This window comes from Kuraishia capsulata, genomic scaffold (assembly GCF_000576695.1).
Source record: "Kuraishia capsulata CBS 1993 genomic scaffold, Kuraishia_capsulata_scaffold_3, whole genome shotgun sequence".
Taxonomy (NCBI): domain Eukaryota; kingdom Fungi; phylum Ascomycota; class Pichiomycetes; order Pichiales; family Pichiaceae; genus Kuraishia; species Kuraishia capsulata.
Genome location: NW_019172952.1, coordinates 720639 through 742051, shown reverse-complemented (window position 1 = coordinate 742051; position 21413 = coordinate 720639). Strand labels below are relative to the sequence as shown.

Genomic DNA, 21413 nt, shown 5'->3' with positions numbered 1-21413 from the left:
CTTGTTGTTCAGCCATGGTGTGTTGTGTAGATGTGTAGACGTGTTGATCCTTGCGATTTCTCACAAAAAAAACGTATCCGGAACAAACTTCGGGTCAATATCAATCAAATGACGTGTAAAATCCCTATGCCTCGCCTGGGATGGTTCAAAAACGTAGTCCGGAGAAAGTCTGACGAAGGGTGCAACTGACGTGTTTTCGGGCAACAAGGGACGCCAACAGGAAAACAAGCGACTTGCAAACGTGAACTGTGCGAAATAGACTTGAAGGACTAGTCTGGAATATAAATTCTAGAATTATACAATGTAGTACAAATCCAAGGAGAAACGCTTGTTTGGTTGCAGCAGGAAGGGATTCCTGATGCTCTCAAAATTTGGAGGGGGAAAGGGGGGTTGTTGTTTCTGGTGGCGGAAAAAACTGGCAGTCCGGGTAACCAAGAAAAGAGATGGGGATATCGGATCACGTGAGCAATCAAAGGAAGCAAGGGACGAGGCAAACTGAAAGGTTGCTTTATCCAGGTTGATTTCTTATGAAGAACTCTTCTACAATTTTTTTCTGAATAAGTCAGAAACTTAAAACTGTTGGTAGAAAGTTTTTCTTTTGAAGTGCGATCAGTGCTGAGGCAGTCTTTTTATAGCTGCTCCTAACAGGTGACTCATCCTAGGCTGCCGCCGCCGCATAACGTACGGCTCCGGGGCTCTGATCAAACACCATATGATCCACGCCTGCGGTGAAATCCTCACCGTTAATAATATATTTACGCGTAACTTGCATATCATGCTCAGCTCAAGAAAAAAATGGGGAAAAAATTGGCGAATTTGGCGTACATTCTTGTATGTGTAAATATGGACACGGTTTGCCCGCAATGACGCGACCATGCTGAGTAAACTCAAGCACGTTGTCGTGCCTCAACCATTCAACATAAATCTGCTAACTCACGACCTCCACTGACAACCGAAAAATGTCGAAAGACAGAGCTGACAATACTCTGACAAGATCACAACCACACCGCTACCGGCACAATGAGCAGGATACCGCTGAGAAACTTTTCGAGCTCTACAAGGCGATGTGTTGAGGCTGCCAAATCGCTTATCCAGGCCCCTCGTATAAGGCACATCGACGCCTTAAAAGAGAACGGAGTGCTGGGTTTGTATTCTCCATCCGGACTGGACGCTGTCTGGTACTCCAAGGTGGAATCGAAAGTAAAGGACCTCGAATATGGTATCAGCATTTCGACCCAGCGTTCCACTCTTGAGCGTTGTTTTGTGGAGGAAACCGCACCAGCTACAAGCAATGTGCAATTCGAGTTCAGTGGAAGACAAACCTCGATCTCCAAGTTCCACGCGGTTCTTTCTGAGACTGCCAAAAGGGCTGATGACAGTCTTGTCTACCAAGCCGCTGGTTCCGTGTATGGAGCTTACTACTTTGTTTCGTCACTTGTGCCCAACATGCGTGCTTCTGCTACCAGTGTTGGCAAGCCAGATCAGAGTGTGCTATTTGAGACTCCTTCATTGGCTACCCAAATAGACACAATGATCCCCGAAAGACTCAAGCACGCCATTGAGGACTCCTTTGGATCTCTGGTGGAGTTTCGCACTTTGTTGCTTCAATCGGCAGCCGCTATTAACGGAGATGGCTACTCGTGGTTGGTGTCTTCGGTGCCTGACCGGAGCAACGGTCATGGTCGTTCTTTTGACCCATTGTTCATCGTTAACACATATAACTCGGGAGTTCCAGATAACGTTGTTCGTGGAGGTCAGGTGGCCACTTTGAGGAAGTTCACTGAATCCAGACTCGAGGACGGAGTCGATAACGGTTTTGCTGCTGCTCCAGCTTTTCCTACTCCAGCCGAGGCACAAGAGCTTCTAACTTCGAAAAATCTCGCTTTCAAGCCCCTATTGTCGATTAATGCATCTCCAAGTGCTTTCCTGCCAGATTACGGTGTTTATGGAAAAGGAAAGTATCTTGATAATGTGTGGGATTGCATCGATTGGTCTGTAGTGGAGAGCAGACTCCCGGTTGATTTTGTTTCTAGGGAGAGGATTCAGAAAAAATAGAGAAGAGAAGAACATTGTCAACTGGAAAGCCCCATTTACATGCCGGTATTGGTGGTTGGCAGCTGACAACCTTGCTGACTCGCTGATGGCCAGTAACTGAAAGTTGGGCTTGCAGCTCTGGAAGACCTACTGGTTGGATTATACGTTATTTCTGCTGCTATTTGCTTCAGAATCACGGGGATTTAAGAGCTGACTCATGCCTTTCCCACCGAAGCTTCAAGTGATAGACTGAAGTGGGCAATAGCCCATAGCCCTACGTTTGGCCCTGTACATAGCTCTAGAATGAAAGTCATTTTTGTCCATCAATAAAAAAACGAGTTAACTAAACGAGGGAATCTGAGACGCGCAATGAGTGTGCGTGCCGGTATAAAAATCCGATAAAAATCACGGACAGAAAGAAGTGGAGGAGTGGATAATGTTGAGGATATCGAAGACTGAAAGCGTATTGTCATGCACTTTCAGCCCTTCAGTCTAGTCATGCTCTTTTCAACCTTTCGAATGCAGACATCAAAGGATTGCAAAATCCACTGGTCTAGTAATTCGGCAGGTCCCTCACTTTCTGCTCACCTTCAAACTCTTCACCCTTCTCAACAAACTGTTTCCAGAAGGAGCCGATTCCTCATAATGGGCTTCATTACCCGGGAGATCGGAGCTCTTCTTGCGCATACGGTTGACAAGTGAGCGGTTACGCGACAGCTCTGACTTGGTTGAGGCCTCATGGATGGCCGCTTTTGTGGCTGGAGCTCCGTCCAAAAATGTAGAACTGCCCAGTCCAAGTGTGGTAGTTCCATGAACTGGTGTAGCCTTCGCATTGGCATCAAACGCAACCACCGAAGGATCATGTTTCAAAACCTCAACAGAGTTTGTGACTGGAGGAGCACGTGAATCGTCCACAAGAGCACCGTGAGAATAACTGTTGGGATCCAGTGCTTGAGACGATGGGGGTATCGTTCTCTTCTGCGATTGTGAGGCCTGAAGGGTGGTATATTGTTGTGTTGGTGCTGAGGTCGCCTGCTGAGGAACGGATCTAGTTCTTGCGATCGGTGCAGTGGAAGCGTACATCTCGTCGGCCTTATCAGCATTTCCAAATAGAATATCGATTTGCTGTTCTTTGGTGTGAAGAGGGCCCATTCCGCGAATTGTGCTGTTTGGACCATCAACTGGAAATGCCATTACCGGTGCAGCCTTGGTGTTCTTATTGCGGTGTGGAGTACAAGCGTCAAAGGGTCCATCGTGATGGAAGGCTCCACCACCAAAAAAACCGGTGACATCAAGTTTGTCTATCGTGTCCAGGTTTTCCGGCTTTTCAATTTCAGTCTGCTTTTTTGACCTGGAAGAACGATGCCTGCTTGAACGCTTTGGAGACGAATCTTTGTGGTGACGTGAAGACTCGCTGCGTTCCCCACGCTCGCGATGGCGGTGAGAACGATGGCGATGCTCCCCATTCACTTCACCTTCGCTACGAGAGCGATGCTCTCTCGTCCGACTAGAGCTATGTTCATGTCTTCTCGCTTCGGAAGACTGTTGTGGTTGCTTTTCACGTGGATATTCACTCCTAGCTGCACGGCGGCCAGCGGCTTCTTCGTATGAGGGAGGAGGCATAGCACTCTCGTCCTTGGAGCGACGAGGCCTTTGTTGCTGAACAGGTGCTTGCTGAGAAGGAGGTGCCACTCGTGGCCTCTGGTGGCTGGGATTCGAGCCCGACGCACGCGATCCAGTGGACGTGGGGGTCAAGGCATCCGCGAACGGGTTGTTGGAATATCTTCCTTCCGGTACAGACATTCTGTATAGGTTAGTTATCTGATAATTTTAAGCTGAAACACGGTGTCCAGACAGAAAAATGCCGTTTTATAGAAGACTCGCAACCTAAAACAGAAGACATGTCGCAATGTGTGGAGCAAGAGGGGGGAGTTCTAGATGCTGGCAACAGTTGCGGAGCCCTGGGTCCAGGCTGTGTCGCGGCACAGTAGAATGACGTGTGTCAACTAACTTTCCCAATGCGGTAATAACCTGTTTTCGGGGCCCTTTGTTTTTAGTTCGTCGTCGGTTGGTTGGAGGTCACAGATCGCTTTGTGTGGAAAGATTTTGGTGAAATTTGGCAAGAACTGAATGGCGAAAGTGTATAGAGAAAGATACTCACAGTGATTCGGATGAGTTGAAACGGGAGGCATCGACGATGTCGAGTTCGTCCGTAGACCCAATCCTTTCACCCATAGAGCTGAGGAACGGGTTGTTGACAGAGTACCGTCTGTTGTCGCTACTCTGCCTGTAGATGGAAGCCATTGAATATGTAAACTTTGAAAATGGTCAAACTCTTGTATTTTGATTCTTCAACCGCACGGGATTTGCTTGGAAAAAAGCCTCGGCCAGAAGGGGAATAAAGAAGAGAGTCGCGTTTCTCGCTAAAGGGTTCGCAATGATTCTGTTGGTGCACTACCTGTCAGGAGCAATGCTGAAAAACTCTGAGTAACTTCCATAGAATCTCGCAAAAAGAGAGATCACGAAGGCAAAGCAGAGGAATATCGGAACCTTTGTAGTCTATTTACATACAAGATCCTAAAAAGCATGCAATTTCATGCTGGTTTGACACTAGCTATCTGTTTGTAATACTTGCAGTGATCTGAGGTGTGAAACTCAACTACTAATTGGTGTGTGATAACCATCCGGGTGTCGTGCCTCAACCCTTTTATTGTTCAATGGCTTGGCCGGCCTTTGACTCCACGGTTCCAGATTCTGTTAAAGTGGAAGATTCCGCCGAAGCTTTCCAGTGCAACATAAAGTAGCTTCTTCGCTTAAGCATTTTGTGCACATAAAATAGGCCCGACTCGCAAATATTTATTGATAATGCATGGCAGGTGGGCAAGTCATGCCAAACGCGCAGCCTTCCACATGGAGCGTCAGGCAACAAGTCGCAGCATCTCCACAGACTTCCGCTTCGGTACGCCGTTTGTTCCTTTGACCTCAGAATCAGGCTTTTCAGGTGCTGTAGGAAATACCCCTTTGATTAGATTGCCACGGATTTCCGCTGACGTTGGCAGGAACATCTACGCGAAGGCCGAATGGATGAACCCTGGTGGATCAGTCAAGGACCGCGCTGCGCTCTTCATGGTGGAACAGGCCGAACGCGCCGGATTACTGCAGCCTGGTGGAACAGTGACCGAAGGTACTGCAGGGAATACCGGGATTGGTCTGGCCCATGTTTGCAGGGCCAAAGGCTACAAGTGTGTGATCTACATGCCTAACACGCAGTCGCCAGCCAAGATGAACACTTTGCGATTGCTCGGTGCAGAGGTTCATCCGGTTCCTGTGGTTCCGTTTGACGATCCTCTGAACTTCAACCACCAGGCTAGACGCCATGCTGAGGGACTCCCCAATGCGGTTTGGACAAACCAGTTCGATAATCTGGCCAATCGTCAGGCCCACATAGAAGCTACGGGACCAGAGATATGGGCCCAGCTGAACGGAGAGGTTGATGCGTTCACTTGTTCTACGGGAACAGGTGGGACATTTGCGGGTATCACCAGGTATCTGAAGGATATCTCTGGAGGGAAGGTGCGGGCTGTGGTTGCAGACCCTCCTGGATCGTGTGTGTACTCTTATGTCAAGTCTGGTGGAAAGAGTCTTGCCAGAGAGGGTGGTTCTTTCACGGAGGGAATTGGTCAGGGACGAATTACGGCTAATGTAGCTGCTGATATCGATCTCGTTGATGACGCGGTTCGAATTCCGGATGAGGAGTCTATCGCTATGGTTTACAGGCTTCTTGATGAAGAAGGAATCTATGTTGGAGGAACTGGAGCTCTGAACGTTGTGGCTGCCGTGAAAGTGGCCCAGACCTTACCTGAGAATTCCAATGTGGTGACTATCCTGGCAGATTCGGCTCATAAATATGCTGATCGGATCTTCAACAAAGAGTGGCTTGAGACCAAAGGGTTGTATTCTGCGCTGCCGGATCATCTGAAGAAGTATGCCTTATAAAAGACGAAGGTAAAGAACCAAAAATTCAATAAAAGACTTTACAATAACCACCAGGAACCGTCATTCGGGTTGGTAGCCTTTTGTATCGCTCCAAGTATTCTTCTGGTAAGTTAGTAGCCTTTTGGATCGTGATGCTGAAAAATGAGCTTCTAGACTATCTTCATTGAACCTGGTATTTCAGCAGGCAGTGAGTCATTCGACTTAAACACCCATAAATTAAATAAAATGCTTCAACGTTATGTGAAGGGAATTGGTGGTTGCCTTGAAGTTTGTGAGACCTTTTCCGTTTCCCGTAAATCCTTAACTATCGTCCTTCTTCTGTCGTTAGTCTGAGCCCGCACTATCCTCGTGAATGGTGTCCAAAGACTCCTCTTCTCGCACATACATGGGAACATAGTCTGTATATTCCTCGTCATAACCTGCGTCTGAGCCTGCTTCGGCAGGAATCGCATACTCCAGTAAATGTGAATTGTGAGGCAGATCAGGCGCTGTTGTCCCTTCTGGATCCCCGCTCCAGTCAGGTTCAGAAGGCATCAGAGCTCGTTCTCTCAAACGCAAAGCCTCTTTCTCTGCAACCTCAGGTGATGTCGGTATATCCGAAGGCGATAATCCGCCTTGGAAAGGCGGAGGCTGCGTATAGGCATAGCCCGGAGAAACCACTCGGCTGGTTTCATCAGTCAGATTCTGTGGTGAAACCGACGAAGCACCTGGCGATGTAGTACTTGAGCCCACCGCTGAAGCTGGTGGGGAAACTGCCGCCGAACTCTCGGTGTAAAAATCTCTTTGCGCCTTCTTTCTCTTCGAGATCTTCCTCTCGGTACCTACAATCACCTCCGAACTGGTGGTGATCACGTTCTTCATCCGCTTGAGCTTATCCACGTTGAAGATGTTTGGCGTCGGATTAGTCTCGGAGCTCCACCCGACACTTCCGCCGGGAGACGGCGAATTGTCGATCGATTGTCGGCGGAAAGAGCTCGTCGTAACGTCCTCTATGTTCTCCTCGTCGAGACCAGCATCTAATCTGGAGGGCGTCGCCATCGCATTCGTGGAGCTCTTCGAGTTGGACAAATTCACCAAGACTTCCACAAAATACTGGAAGCTCACCATTTCACAACCAACTATCGTGGGAAAGGCGTCGGTAGGGACTCGCAGCGAGGTGTTCAATTCGCATCGATGAGTCTGTGGGTCTAGGTACAGTGGTAGTATAGATTGAGCCAGGTCTTTTCTAAAACTTTGAATAGCAGAGTCCTCGCCCATATCCATGCGACAAATCCGGATCAATGTGACCACAATCCCGTTGATGTTTCGGGTCTGCTTGAAGTGCTGCAGGTTTATCCGCACGGGGATAATCTCGCCCCGGAGATACCCCATGGCTTGCAATGTGACAGTGAGTTTGATTTGGGATCCGAAAGCCCCCGGGTCAGCTTCTTGAGAATGCGGTGTCTGAAGCTGGTGCTGTGGTGTCTCTTGAGAGTTAGTGGATGTCTGTGAGTTGATAGTTGAAGAGGACGACTGTGTTCGCCTCAGCTTCTTCGTAGGGTATTTCAATACCAACACTTTTGGTTTTGGCGAGGGGAAAAGAGCCACGTTGATAGGTTTGACAATGTTGAGGTATTTCTCGCATGTCAGAAATGAGGAGTTGTTCTGGGTCTTCTTAGAAACCTCTTCGTCCAGGTCCAACACCATTTGCTTGTCCTTGAGGTCACAAAGAGACGCTTTGAGTGAATAACGAATTGATCCCTTTTCAAATGAAATGCTGGTAAAAACCTTTTTCTTGGGAAGCTTTACTATGAATGGAAAACGGTGCTCCCCTCTTGTCAGGCCGTTAACGGCCTCCGCACCAGGCTCAACTCCGGTATCGGCATCGTCGCCCCCATATATCATGATTGTATGGCTGAAAAGGACCTTCTTTCGCGAACTACGCCACGATGAGCTTGGTGACAGATTCTTGAGCTTCACTGCTCCCAAAAGCGAAAGTGTCACGGCCACGTTGATCAGGTTCTTCTTTAGCTGAAGAATGGCCTGGCCCTTCACCTCCTCTCCAGGCAAATATGTCTTATGTGCATCATCGAGCTCGATATAAAAGTCATCCACTGACGAAACATCCAATTTCAGCGTCTTCAGGATCCTTGTTTTGTTCAGAGGGATTAGATTTGTCACCGCTCGCCTCATTGGGCGGCTGTGCGTGGGATTCAAGGATTCTCGAAGGGAAAAGTGGGCGATTAAACCGCACTGACTGGGGAAGTATTAAGTATTTCCAGCGGTTATAATCCGCTTATAAACGCTGGGATAGTGTTAGGTCTTGTTGAGTAATGTTTGGCACAGCTAATTAGAGAGGACCGCGCGCGAGGCGAAGGCGATGATGGAGTGGCTAGGTGTGGCTGAGGAGTCCGGGCCGTCCGCATCGCGGAAGATTCCGAAGGAAAAAATGGACATGAGATATGGACCTGAGAAACAGAATAAAATGGGTATAATAAGGGTAAAATTCTTTGGATAATCATTTACCAACGTTTTAAGGGAATCGAGTTTAATATTTAGGAAAATTCAGAAGCAAAACGTTCTTCAGCTGAGGAAGATGATTGCTTCTTGGAAATCTGGGGTTAAGGCAGGGGATATGTGTGAGAAGTTTCCATGTGGGCATTCAGGACAACATTTAGTGGATTTAGTTGCAATTCGTGATTCATTCTACTCGGAGAAGTAAAATCTCGGTTTTGTGTGATTTGGAAGGAGGTATATGGGTGGCTTCTTTGTGAGTTCCAACACTGGTATGCGGCTCGTGCGGCTCAAGATAACGGTTGTGAGGGAGTTCTAGACAAGCTGAGAGAGCGACTGATTCTCAGAATTGTGAGGGATAATATTATGATTGGGTTCAAACTAGATCCTCCTTGTTTCATTAAATATTCTGATTCCAGGTATTTCTTACCAAATGATAATTAGATTTGGTCTCTCTCAGACTTTTTTGAATTTTATTGAATTTCGATGTATTTGATGAGATTCTTATTGGCTTTTCTGTGTTTTATTGAATTTTCTCAAGACTAATATAGATGAATGCTCATATTAAATTCGTTTCAAACTATTTTATCGTACCATGTTCCATTTTATTTTCATTCCAACTAATCCTGTGCGCTTGACTGAAAACACAGCTTCACTTCACTGTTCGGTATATCTGCCTCGGACAGGCTCACAGTGTCAGCGTCTTCGATGCTTCACGGTACATTTGCCGAGGAAACACGCTTTAAATTTCGAATTGACATTTTTCGCCCTTATTCTCTCTTTTGAAAACTTTTTAGTTGTGTTTTCAATTGTGGGATCATAATTTTTCAGGCTCTTTAGATTAGCCTCATGATGTACTGGCCTCTTACACTTCTCTGGAACTAGGTGCATCTCACTTCAAGAACTTTGTACTCTAGTTATTCGCAGTATTTTAACATTATTTTACTGTTCAATACTGCAATAATTTCAGCCATTTCCCACTAAACATCTACTTTCCTCTAAAATCAAAAATGAGTCTCGGTTATGAACTTAGTACTATACAGGCGATTAATCAAAAGTTTTCTTGGTTCCCTGGAATGCAGCGTTGAGCGTCAATGGAGAGCTGTTGGCACCGGTTCCTTGCTGTCTGAAGCCACCGTTACCACCATTACCACCTCTGAATCCTCCTCTTGGAGCTGGAGACCCTCTGTTGTTACCAGGTCTTGGAGTCCCTTGACGACTTCCACCATTGTTATCTCTTGGAGCAGAGTAGTCAAGTCTGACAGGTCTGCCCTCGATGTACTCGCCTTGCAGAGCGGTGAAAGCGGCAGTGGCTTCGTCAATGGATCCATATTGGACATAACCAAATCCCTTGGGCTGTTCGGTTTCTGGGTGGGTAGGCAATCTCACGCTCACAACGTTTCCGTGGGCAGCAAACAACTCCCAGATGCTATCTCTGTTGGCCTGGAATGACAAGTTACCCAAGAAAAGAGTGTCGGAAGGAGCAGAAGGGGCATCGCCATACTGTTTAGCTCTGTCCTGAGACCTGTTCTGGGCTGAGGCGGCCTGTGGTTTGCTGGTGGAAAGGTCCAAGTTAATTGGTCTTCCATCGATCTCCTTTCCTTGGAACTCCTTAAGGGCCTTTTCGGCGTAGGACTTGTCCTCGAAGTCAACATATCCGTATCCACGGGACTTTCCACTGGCTCTGTCGAAAATGACACGAGCTCCAACGACACCTCCAATTGTCTCGAACTCGCTCTTGAGCCATTCATCGTCAACGGCCCATGCCAGTCTTCCAACAAACAGGGTAGCTGGCTCACCGGCCTTGGCCTTCTTTGGGGTCTCAGCCTCCTCGGAGTCCTCAGCCTTGCGCTTCTTGGGGGCCTCAGAGTCAGACGAGGAATCGGAATCCGAGTCAGAATCAGAGTCGGAAGAGTCCGAGTCAGAGTCGGAAGAGGAATCGGAATCAGACGAGTCCTTCTTGCTCTCCTTCTTGGTGTCCTTCTTCTCCTCCTCGGAGTCAGAATCACTGTCAGAGTCAGATGAGTCGGAGTCTGACGAGTCGGATGAATCAGAGGAGTCAGAGTCGCTCTTAGCCTTCTTCTCTTCCTCCTTGGTCTCCTCCTCATCAGAAGAGTCAGAGTCAGAATCAGAAGAGTCGGAAGAATCAGAGTCACTGGCAGCCTTCACATCCTTCATCTCAACATCCTTTGATTCCTCATCATCAGAAGAGTCGGAATCGGAAGAATCAGAAGAGTCAGACGAGTCAGAAGAGTCTTTCTTGTCCTCTTCAACTTGGCTCTCGGTATCGGACTCGGAGTCAGATGAAGACTCGGAAGAGTCAGAGTCGGAGGAAGAGTCAGACTCAGAAGACGAGTCGCTAGATTCCTCCTTCTTGGCCTGCTCAGCAGCCTTGATGGCAGCAGCCTTGATCTTCTTCTTATCGTCCTTCTTGCTAGCCTTGGACACCTTGTCGGTGGCAGCAACAACAGACTTCTTGGACTCCTTCTTGGAATCCTTCTTGGATGACACCTTTGGTTTTCCCATTGTATAGATATTCTTCTGTGATTGAGTGTGGTATGGGGGGATGTAGCAAAGAAGAGAGAACAAGAGAGAACAAGAGTTTTTTGTATGAGAAAAAAAATTTCACCCTAAAATAAAAAGAAAATTTTTTGGGAGATGAGATGAGGCCGGGTGATGCCTTATCTGTGGTCACGTGATGCTCAACTTGGATGGAGTTGTGGAGTAAAACGGGTGGTTTTAGAGTTGAGAAAAGGATTGAAGAAGAGGAATTGGTCGATTTTAGAGTAGGATAAATGTGAGACAATGGATGTGTTTTTTGAGTTTTTCAAAAGGGTGTTGTAGTGGTAAATTGTGGTGAGCAGGCCTCTTCTATGGTAAAGTCGAGATGATCTATAGTTATGGGTGAAAAATTGGCCATTTTTTGGTATTTTTGGGGTGATTATGTTACCTGGGTAATTATAACAATACTAGGATTTTACAGGTAAAAATTTGGTGGTTTTGGATAATTCGTTGTGGTCTTGAAGCATGACCCTCTGTAATTGGTGCCTGACAACCTCTTCTGTCAATATAGATAGATGCGTAATGCTCCTATTTTGTCTATTTGCTGCTGATTTTTGCAGCATTTATGCTATTTGTCAATCTTAAAGCATTTTCATAATAATTGAGAGGTATTTCTCTGCCAATCACAGTTTTTCACAACTGTAACGTCACCTTTGCTTTCACCACCTTCTCTCCCTGTACAGTCTATCCTACTTGTGAGTTTGCTGATGATTTCAATTAAATTACATTGGCTTAAAGTTATGCGTCAAATGCTCCGTTCAGTAGACCATCAAGATCAAACTCCTTGGCCCACTGATTCACGACAGTAGTCTGTTCAACCTTGGCTGGCTCGTTGGTTCCTCTGGCAATGGCCGACTCTGATGCCTGTTGCTTTGAAGAATTGGGCAGAACCCAGCCTGCAAACTTTCCATCATGCCAGTCAGACAAAATTGCAAGTCCAGCACTGGTGAGGTTGGGGATTCCACCCTTCCCGAGACGACCCATCTTGCGTGCGACGTGAATGAGCACACTGTTGGTAAAATCGTTCAGATCGTGACTGGCCATTGGGGGCAATTGGTAATGTTCTTTGAACCTTTCGGTCATTTCTGGCGATTTCGCAAGCCTTTTGAGCATCAAAGACACCGCAGGCGTAGGGTCGGTGATCTGCTTTGGTGGTATCGCGTTCAAGAGAGCCAATTGTGCCTCCTGTTGTTTTTTGTTCAGTTTCTTCGAATCTGGAAATACAATTCCAGGAGAGTCAATGATCTTGAGCTTGTTGTCGAGTTTAACTTCCCTCAAAGAGGTGGTGACACCAGCCTGGTTTCCCACGGGACAAGCTTTGGAGGAGCCTCCATGTCTCGAGGTGAGAGCATTGATCAGCGATGACTTTCCAACATTTGGATAACCAATGACACCTACAATCAGCGATCTCTTGAGATTAGACTTGTTGGCGTATGATTTGAGAGCGGCGAGCAAAGCGTTGGCAGTGACCGACTGCGACATCTTCTTGTTGAACGACTTGGCACTGCTCACGGATGAAGAGGCCTTGAGCGGAATGGTTGGGAAGGATGACTTGAGGAAATCCAGCCATTGTTTCAACACGTCTTCTGGAATCAAGTCAATTTTATTCAGGATCAGGATCAGTCTCTTTCCCTGCGACTGCAACACTGCCTCTTCAACCCTTTTGGATCTGGTAGAATCTGGGTCTCTCGCATCCAAAACATAAAGTACAACATCTGAAGCATCCACTACTGCCTTGAAGATCTTGTCATAGGCCTTTCTAGACTTTTCAATCTCGGAGGAGTCCTCGTTGTCTGAGTACTCAATAGGATACTCCACCACCTCTGTGTCTTCCTCCATGTCGTCGCCCGACATATCTTCATCTTCGTCACTTCCATTCTCGTAGGCTGCGGCAGCCCTTTGTGCTGAAGCCATCAGGGCTTCCAATCCGTTTCCTTCTTCCTCCATGTCGTCGTCATCAGAGGCTTCTATCTCTTCAGAAACTGCACCACCAGCTTGCAGGGCACGCCTCTCGGCCTTTCTTCTGTCTTTAAGCGCCTTTTCTTCGCGCTTCTTCTCCTCGATCTCGGCAATCAGCCTGTCCTTGTAGGGGAAACTAGCGGGAATACCGGGATCCTTCTTGTTCTTGGACCTCCATGTAGGGTCCTTCTTAGCCAGCTTTTTGTTCTTCCTGTTCTGAGCAGCGGCCTTCTTCTTGATACCCTCCTTCATACGCGTAGACGTTCTCTTAGATGTCGGCTTTCTTACTCTCATTTTTCTTGTGTTGGCCTTTAAGAAGAAAGGGTTCTGACGCTTCAGTGTACAGAGATCTGAAAATTTAATTTTCAGAGGAAAAAATAAAATTTATGATGGTCACGTGATGAGATGAGGCCTGTCGTGCCCCAACTTTGGAACGGGGCTCACAATTTGTAGGGAATGATCTCTTTCGCATAGTTATTTGAGTGATTTGATCACGAATGGTTCAGCAAATCGGAGATTTACCAAAATATTTCAACCTGATGTTTTGGATGCTTGAAAAACTACCACATTCCCCTCATTTTGACTCAATATTTAGCCGATCAACGCCAATATGCCAGAAGTCGTGCATTACACCTAAATTTAGCCTCACGTCCTCTTGAAGATAAGTTTGTTAGCCTCTTGCCTCCTTTCACGTCTTTCTCTTCCTCTCAGCCGACCCCTGATCTTTTCCTTGAAGTATTTGGTATCCTGTTTTGGGCTCTTCTCTGCGTATTTGTTTTAATGATTGACTGATGACAGGAGGCGGTTCAACGGTGTGAATCTCAACATCACGCTCGTTTGTCCGCAGTGTAAGGTTTATCCTCCGGAGTTGATAGAGCGGTTCAGTGAAGGTGATGTTGTGTGCGCGTTATGTGGGCTTGTTCTAAGTGACCGAGTGGTCGATACGAGGTCCGAATGGAGAACGTTCAGCAACGATGACCAGAACGGAGACGACCCTTCGCGTGTTGGTGAGGCTTCTAGTTCCCTTCTGTACAGCGACCAAATCTCTACGGTTATTTCGAGTTTTCCTGAGGCTGGTCGTACTGGAAGATAACTGAATCGGGCTCAGAGTAAGAGTCTCGGGGACAGGAAGGAGAATGCCTTGCAGGATGCTTATTCCAAGATCACCTACATGTGTGATGCATACCAGCTTCCAAAAGTGATCAAGGATGGCCCAAGGAGGTTTGAAAACTTGTCTATGAGGAGAGGGTTCTCAAGGGTAAATCTCAGATCAGTATTATTGCGGTCTCGATTACCATCGGGTATAGAAACGCCAAGGTGGCTCGGTCTTTCAAGAAGATTTGGGCTTTGACCAATGCTCCTCGCAAGGAGACTGGCAAGATGTTTAACATAATCGCCAAATTTTTGCAAGAGAAGAGCACTCAGAGTGATGCCAGTTTGGTTTTTCAGAATGATTCGTTTGCTGTGAGACAGATGAATGCCGAGGACTTGGTGGGCAGATTCTGTTCGCATCTTGGTCTGTCTCCTCAGATGTCGAGTGCTGCTGAGTTTATCGCAGGAAGGACTCGTGAGGCGGGTATTTTGGCGAGTAGATCGCCAACCACAATTGCTGCTGCCGTGGTGTATATTACAGCTCAGATTTTAGGCCGGTCGCTTCTGCCTTCACGGAAGACGGGTGTTAGCGACGGTACTATCAAAACGTCATATAAGCTACTTTATGCGAAGAAGGAGGATCTGGTAGATCCATATTGGATTGAGTCTGGGAGTGTTTATTTTGACAAGATTCCAAAGGCTTGAAAGGTGCTTTCGGATGGGTTTGAAAATATTTATGAAGGCTCGAAAGAGTCGGATGGGGATGTTCTATTTCAGATCAGTGTATACCAATCTAATGAAACTTGATTAATATTTAACGATTTACAGCGTCCATGGCTTAGAATATTGGTGTTCATGATGAGCACCATGATACCAAGATGACGGTGTCTTGCGAAACCTCAACCAATAATCGTTTGTTCATGATTTCATTTATTGTTTAATGGTCTGTTTTTCAATCAACAACAGTCTTATCCTTCCGTAAAGTCTTCAGATCCAAGTGTGAACCACTGCTGCTTCCAACATTATGATTAGACCCTGCAAGATACTGATTGTACTTCTTGCCCATGAAATCCGACGGTGGGTTTCCGTAACTCGAATTACGGTTCAGACTCGGGATACTGGAGCTGCTGCCGTGTCTTTGGGTCTGGATAAAGTTGCCATAGAGAGATGTAGAGCTGGGATGTGATCTGTGAGCAGTGTCGTCACCTTCGCTGCCCTGTTGGAGATTCATCATTGACGATCGCGTCCGGAGATTTCCACTGAGATTCCCGACTGACGGCATGTATCCTTTCAGCTGACTTGAAGCAAGACCTTCTTCCATTTTCGCAGACTCTTGGGACCCTTTGTAGACATCCTGTGACTCTTGTGGCGCCAGTTTGGAGTAGTAGAAAGCAATAGTTTTTTGCTTTAGTTTTTGGTAGACCCGGTTCGAGTCGTCTATGATGGCAAGTGCAGTTGGCGAATCTGCAATTTTTGACATGGCAAACTTTCCTGCTGGATTGAGCTTCTTCACAAATCCGGCATGGATGGCATAACCAATAACAGCTACCAGTATTAGCAGGTAGAACATACCACCAAAAAGAGAATCAGATTCCCTTGCAAATCGAGTAGAAGCAGCGGCTGGAAGTGCGGAACTAGACTCAATTCCAACGAAGTGTGCCGTTCCAGCAGCAGGTACCTGCCCTGCCGCATAAAGAAGGATTTTTCCCAGAGTCCACGATAGTTCAGCTCCATCGATCAGATTTGCACTAGCAAAAGGCACATGCTCAGCTTCTTTGTTGATCTCCTTGATCTTGGACTCGTCCAGGTAGTCAGTGTCTAGTCCGATTCTAGGCAGTCCAAATCCTTCATGAAGAACGCTGACTACCCAGGAAGCTTTGAAACACGAGTCTCTTAATAAAGGAAGGTTAATCTGATCTCCGTAGAACCCCTTGTCAAAATTGGCCTGGATATCTTCCCAGGGACTCTCGCAGAACTCCTTCAGCTTCTCGTTGTACTTCATGAAATTGTACTCACCACCCATGTGGAACACATCATTGGCCGTATACCAGTACTCAGAAACTCCAATGAACTTGTCTTTCTCAAAATCGATTGGCGGAGCATGAACACCATTGAACAAGCACGGATAGTCTTTGCAGGGCAAGTTCTTTAGAAGAAGAGGATATAACAGCTTCAAACACATCTCGTAATCTCCACTACCCGTGATATCGTACTTGTGATCTCCATACTCCTGCTTAATCTTCATGTCCTTGGGCGAACACGGGTCGATTATATCGTTGTAACCGTCACCATCCAGATCATAAGAGATTCCCTCAGGCAAAGACGAAATGAGGGATTTTAAATGTCTTCTCCTGGCCTCATTGGCACCAAATCCAAGCCATGTAGATACGAAAACCGACCATCTCTGGGCGTTTCCATCTATATTCCTCAAATAAACGTTGTACACGTCATCCTCGTGCTTTTTGAGCTCTTCCAGACTGGACGGCACGAACGCGATCTGTGTGGAAGCTCCTCCCATATCCATGAAACCAAACGAGGAATGATCAACGACCGACTTGGTGGCGTCATAATCATTTAAAGTGCCTTTGAGGTAGTTTAAGCCGATCCAACCATACAATCCTTCGGTTTCTCCGTCTATCACCTGAACGTGACTGGCACAATCTTCGATTTGGAACTTGCTATGGCCTTTGATACTCTTGCACGTTGCCTCCAAAACCTTTTCTCGCTTCTTCTCAGGCAAGAGCCTCATTCCCGCTGTTGCCTGGACAAAAATCGGTGTTTGCGCGTGGTGTGACTCCGGGATGATTTCTTCAGCGTGTTTGATGAGATGCTTGAAATGCGAATCCCAGACCTTTGAAGGTTTATCTGCGTAACTCGAAAGCCCAGGTGTGATTTTGTATGACCATGACTCATTTTGAATGATTTTCGGCACCGAGTTGAGAATCTGGTCATCAGAAGAGCCCTTCTGTAGCGAGGCTGGGTCTTTCCACGTGTAGATCTGGATTCTTGAACCTGAAGACCCCGAGTCTATCACGATCCCGTATCTATCGTCTATATTGTCGGTCTGTATCATTAAAACTTCCACCAACACCCTCCAGATGCCAAAAGAATAACAAAGGAATAGTGTTCTTTCGCAAGTGTAAACGTTTACAACAGATGATCAAAACCTGCTTTAGGTGTGGAGGTGGCCAGATTTAATGTAGTGTATGAGCCATTTTTACGCCGCATAAACAGTTTGGCATTGGATGTTAGCAAACGACGATTTACGATTATGTTCGAGGGTATCCGGATGTTTGGTGGTTTCCAAGAGTTATCGAAGTCAGCTCAAGTGCTATTCGCATAGTAGGGCAAACCGAAGTGTATGGACCCTTATTGGTCTTCTCCTCTGGAATGGGAGTGCGTTCTGTGAGATGAGTGCGATTTGTGAGATTTGTGCGATCTATGCGGTCTGTGTGAATGTCCTGGGTCATCATCTTTGTGTTCTGATGACTTCTTTTCAAAGTTTTTCATGGGATCAGCAAAAACGTCATCCTCAGGATTCTCCAGCTGTAACCTTTCCTCCTCCTCCTCCTTCCTCTCCTTTGCGCTTGCAAAGTCGTTTTCAGCCATGTCTTTTGCAATAGCTTCATCCCACATTCTGCTCACATCTTCGCGCTCATTGTCGTGTTTGTTTGGATCAAAACGGGTATGATCCACCCTTAGTACTCTACCCAATACCTTGGCTCCATTCAGATTGTCCACCGCCAGAACAGTAGATCGCACATCCTCATATTTCAAAAATGCAAATCCTTTCGATGCTCCCGTTTCGCTGTCCCTCATCAACTTGACAAATACCGGCACACCGTATTGTGAGAATATGATGAGCACGTCTCCCTCTGTGAGATCGAACGGCAGCCCACCAATAACTAAGTCACGGTTAATATCACATCAACTCTTTCAACTGAGGAGAAAACTTCTAAACTCACATATATACGCGGAATCGGCATATTCCTGGTGCCACGATGCCTCGTATGGCACATTGTTTTCCAGCTCCTGTTGGTTCAGTCGCTGTATCTGTTTGATAACACTACTAAGGTTAGTATTGATGTTGAAAGCAAAACATTCCAATGTTCTTCGTCTGCTTACTTCATTTTTGAAAAGCCTTTGATTTTTGGCCTAGTATTCTTGCTCGTCTCCGAACAAAACCAGCAAGTATAAGCCAATAACACCAAGAAAAAGGTCGTTCTTGCCCCCAAATAAATCGCCTGAAGAGTTCGGTGCGGCGATGAGCTAAGCGCCAGAAAAAGATGGCGCGTAATAAAGATGCTATCTCAATTTTGGTGTCTGACGTCGAGATTGAACCTGTGAAAGCCGGATTTTTTCGCTCCAGACTCGATGACTTTAATGACTTTAATGGTGGGTGATAGGGTGTCGTTTGATGGAGAGATTGCGACTGTGCGGTTTGTTGGAAGCATACCCAACTGGCCTAATGAGACCGCTCTTGGAGTGGAGTGGGACAGCCCCGGAAGGGGGAAGAACGATGGAAAACTTGGTGGAGTTCGGTATTTCCAAACCACTTTTGGAGACAAATCGGGATCTTTTGTGAAAGCCTCTAAGGCTAAAGACAGAAGAAAGAGCTTTTTGGAGGCTTTGGTGGAGAAATATGGCGATGCCAATTCGGTATCCAGAATGGTTCAAGACTCAGTCGTGCCGCGGGAAGATATAAAGCTCCGCGACGACATGGCTGAGTACCAAGGGCTTGAAATCGGTTCGCGAGATTGGAAGGTACTCGGGTTTCGCAATTTGAGTCGAATCACAGCAAATTTTGAGAATTTGACACACATCTCGCTGGACCACGAATGTATTTACACTAATGAAGATGAAAAATACGGCAACCAAACCCTTGAACTGAATAAAATATTGCCTGATGTCCGGGTATTGAACCTGGGATTCAATCTTATTGACGACTTTTCAGTTGTGCATTCAATTGTGTTGCAGCTCAATAGTCTGTCTGAGTTGAATCTGAACGGAAACGTGTTTAGTGCGTTTGGTCGAAACCTGGCACCTCTGAAAAATATCCACACACTTTCCCTTGCTAGTTGTCATCTTGATGAGACCAATTTAGAATCTTTGGTATCTGTTTTCCCCAATCTACGCCGTTTGAGTCTCTCTACGAACGACGTGCGAAACTGGACTAAATGTCTGACTGCGCTGGCACGGCTCCCAAATCTCCACTTTTTGGACGCTTCTTTTAACGAACTTGAAGATTTTGACTTTGAGACTTTGAAATCACTTGTCGCTTTAGAAGCTCTCAACATGTGCGGAAATAGGCTAGATTTTAGGGTTCCCTTGAGAGTGTCATTGGAGAAAATACGAGAGCTGGACATCTCAGCCAATAATATTGCAGACTGGAATGCTGTTGACAATATAAACTTGTTGTTCCCCCAGTTGAAGAAAATACGAGTCAACAACAATCCGTATTGCGAAAGAGGTGAGGGTAAAGAATGGGAAGACGAACTGTTGGTCCAGCTCGTATCGAGGTTTAACAGCGGTTTGGAGATTTTGGATGGCTCGGAGATTTTAGCAAGTTTACGAGAAAGTTGCGAGCTATATTTTATCGCGAAAGTGATAAAAGGCGAGATACCCTACGACGTAAGTCTCGGCAGATGGCATTGGTTAGAAAAGCAGTATGGCATTGATAAAGATGCTAGAAGGTCTCGCAAACCCGATAACAACGAGAAATTGTTTGGAGGGATATTTCTAAGTGTCGAAGTCGGAGCAAAGCTGTTAAGAAAGTTTGTTCTTCCAGAATGCACTGTTGGCAAACTGAAGGGAAATATCAGCAGAGATCTCAAGCAGTGCGTCCTGGACTTTGAGATTGTCTACGACAACCAACCAGCTGGAATCAAAGAAACTATGACGAATGACATGAAACAACTGGGATTTTACAATATGGAAGACGGGACTCGGATCATAGTGCAGTCAAAGGTGGGCGTGAGACGTGAAACGTAAAAAAGTGAAAAAGTGAAAAAGTGCATTCATACATAATCCTCAATACCTCTTTGCCTCTTTTAATAGCATTTTCGGCATCATTTATTCCGGAGAAAACTTCCACAACCCATCACCCAGATAGTGCTGTAACTCAATACCCATTCCCTTATTCTGGGCTTTGATCTCATCAGAACTCATCAACAGTTTGCCAACTGCCAATGCAGTCTCTTTTCCTTCCGCTTTTACTATGACAATGCTTCCCTCAGGAATAGTTTCCTCCGGCAACCAGCCACCGGCAGATGTAAGACCCGGACACATGATGTTTGCTCCTGAAAGCACAAACTTGATGGCACCTCTGTCAACCTGCACATGGGGGAAGCAACTGGGGTACTTATGAACAACTTTAAGCGACGGAATTAACTCATCAAACTGCTGGAAAAACACCACTTCGTTGTCTATCAAATATAGTTGGATTTTGTCCTCGCACTTGAACAGTACCAACGACGACTTTTTCGGTATTAACTCATCAATCACTGGCTCGAGTTTGGGGAACTGCGCAACCAGCTTGACCTTCAAACCTCTCTGAACCGAAGATTTTACGTTACTCTTCGTGTGAACGTCGTCTTTCGTGAATTTCTTGAACATTTTGCGGGTTGGGGGCAATCTGATCCTAAAGAAAATGTCTTGTTTGATCGAGACCTTTCGGGTGAGACATTGGGGTTTGCCAAATTTATATGTTGCGGCACGACTCTTCCATTTTTCATAGGGGTTTTCGAACTTCAAGTTGAGGGCTTGGCTTGAAGAATCGAAAGACTTAGGGGAATAGGCTGTTTTACTGTCGTCTGATAGATTGGATCACTAGCCAGACCACTACATTTAACTCTACAGGTTCAACCTCTCTTCCAGAACGGCTTCTGCCGAAGAGGATCGTCACCTACGACCATCCAGCCAAAACAGTAAGCTCGAACAGAAATCAAGTCAATGGTCTCATTGGGACTGGTTGGTACCGATTGAAGACTAAAGGTGGTAATCACAGTTGCACATGCAGCGCATCCGACTCACACACAGCTAAGCTGTGCAGAGAATGTTTGAACGAGTTCCAAAAATTCCTCTAAAGTTTTGCGGACAATGCTGCTATAACGATAGAGAGCGGTCATGGTTAAAGTTTTCAACCAGCAAAAACATGATCTCGGACGAATCCTCACTGATACACGTAATGCCCTTGCATAAGGATAAAGAAGGAAGTAAACAAGTGGCTAGGAGCATCGAGGGGGACGGCGAAGATTTTAGAGGCAACGTTCTTTTGG

At 46.3% G+C, this 21413-nt stretch overlaps 11 protein-coding genes across 11 annotated transcripts; 4 read left to right on the top strand and 7 right to left on the bottom strand.

Moving 5' to 3' along the window:
- Window positions 1–1020: 1020 nt before the first annotated feature.
- KUCA_T00002637001 (uncharacterized protein) lies at window positions 1021–2055 on the top strand (the record flags this gene model as incomplete). Its single annotated transcript, XM_022602906.1, has 1 exon — window positions 1021–2055. The coding sequence occupies one exon, from the start codon at window positions 1021–1023 to the stop codon at window positions 2053–2055; it is 1035 nt and encodes a 344-aa protein (XP_022458665.1).
- Window positions 2056–2607: 552 nt separating this feature from the next.
- KUCA_T00002636001 (uncharacterized protein) lies at window positions 2608–3837 on the bottom strand (the record flags this gene model as incomplete). The annotated part of the gene is made up of 1 exon (XM_022602905.1): window positions 2608–3837. One exon carries the CDS (start codon window positions 3835–3837, stop codon window positions 2608–2610), a length of 1230 nt encoding a protein of 409 aa, XP_022458664.1.
- A 1062-nt stretch (window positions 3838–4899) lies between these two features.
- KUCA_T00002635001 (uncharacterized protein) lies at window positions 4900–6030 on the top strand (the record flags this gene model as incomplete). Its single annotated transcript, XM_022602904.1, has 1 exon — window positions 4900–6030. One exon carries the CDS (start codon window positions 4900–4902, stop codon window positions 6028–6030), a length of 1131 nt encoding a protein of 376 aa, XP_022458663.1.
- A 324-nt stretch (window positions 6031–6354) lies between these two features.
- On the bottom strand, window positions 6355–8202 carry KUCA_T00002634001 (uncharacterized protein; the record flags this gene model as incomplete). Its single annotated transcript, XM_022602903.1, has 1 exon — window positions 6355–8202. The coding sequence occupies one exon, from the start codon at window positions 8200–8202 to the stop codon at window positions 6355–6357; it is 1848 nt and encodes a 615-aa protein (XP_022458662.1).
- A 1368-nt stretch (window positions 8203–9570) lies between these two features.
- On the bottom strand, window positions 9571–11049 carry KUCA_T00002633001 (uncharacterized protein; the record flags this gene model as incomplete). The annotated part of the gene is made up of 1 exon (XM_022602902.1): window positions 9571–11049. One exon carries the CDS (start codon window positions 11047–11049, stop codon window positions 9571–9573), a length of 1479 nt encoding a protein of 492 aa, XP_022458661.1.
- Window positions 11050–11823: 774 nt separating this feature from the next.
- KUCA_T00002632001 (uncharacterized protein) lies at window positions 11824–13338 on the bottom strand (the record flags this gene model as incomplete). Its single annotated transcript, XM_022602901.1, has 1 exon — window positions 11824–13338. The coding sequence occupies one exon, from the start codon at window positions 13336–13338 to the stop codon at window positions 11824–11826; it is 1515 nt and encodes a 504-aa protein (XP_022458660.1).
- Window positions 13339–14424: 1086 nt separating this feature from the next.
- KUCA_T00002631001 (uncharacterized protein) lies at window positions 14425–14841 on the top strand (the record flags this gene model as incomplete). The annotated part of the gene is made up of 1 exon (XM_022602900.1): window positions 14425–14841. One exon carries the CDS (start codon window positions 14425–14427, stop codon window positions 14839–14841), a length of 417 nt encoding a protein of 138 aa, XP_022458659.1.
- Window positions 14842–15088: 247 nt separating this feature from the next.
- On the bottom strand, window positions 15089–17209 carry KUCA_T00002630001 (uncharacterized protein; the record flags this gene model as incomplete). Its single annotated transcript, XM_022602899.1, has 1 exon — window positions 15089–17209. One exon carries the CDS (start codon window positions 17207–17209, stop codon window positions 15089–15091), a length of 2121 nt encoding a protein of 706 aa, XP_022458658.1.
- A 296-nt stretch (window positions 17210–17505) lies between these two features.
- Window positions 17506–18122, bottom strand: KUCA_T00002629001 (uncharacterized protein; the record flags this gene model as incomplete). The annotated part of the gene is made up of 2 exons (XM_022602898.1): window positions 17506–18041; window positions 18110–18122. The coding sequence occupies 2 exons, from the start codon at window positions 18120–18122 to the stop codon at window positions 17506–17508; spliced, it is 549 nt and encodes a 182-aa protein (XP_022458657.1).
- A 397-nt stretch (window positions 18123–18519) lies between these two features.
- On the top strand, window positions 18520–20127 carry KUCA_T00002628001 (uncharacterized protein; the record flags this gene model as incomplete). The annotated part of the gene is made up of 1 exon (XM_022602897.1): window positions 18520–20127. One exon carries the CDS (start codon window positions 18520–18522, stop codon window positions 20125–20127), a length of 1608 nt encoding a protein of 535 aa, XP_022458656.1.
- An 81-nt stretch (window positions 20128–20208) lies between these two features.
- KUCA_T00002627001 (uncharacterized protein) lies at window positions 20209–20751 on the bottom strand (the record flags this gene model as incomplete). The annotated part of the gene is made up of 1 exon (XM_022602895.1): window positions 20209–20751. One exon carries the CDS (start codon window positions 20749–20751, stop codon window positions 20209–20211), a length of 543 nt encoding a protein of 180 aa, XP_022458655.1.
- Window positions 20752–21413: the final 662 nt, after the last annotated feature.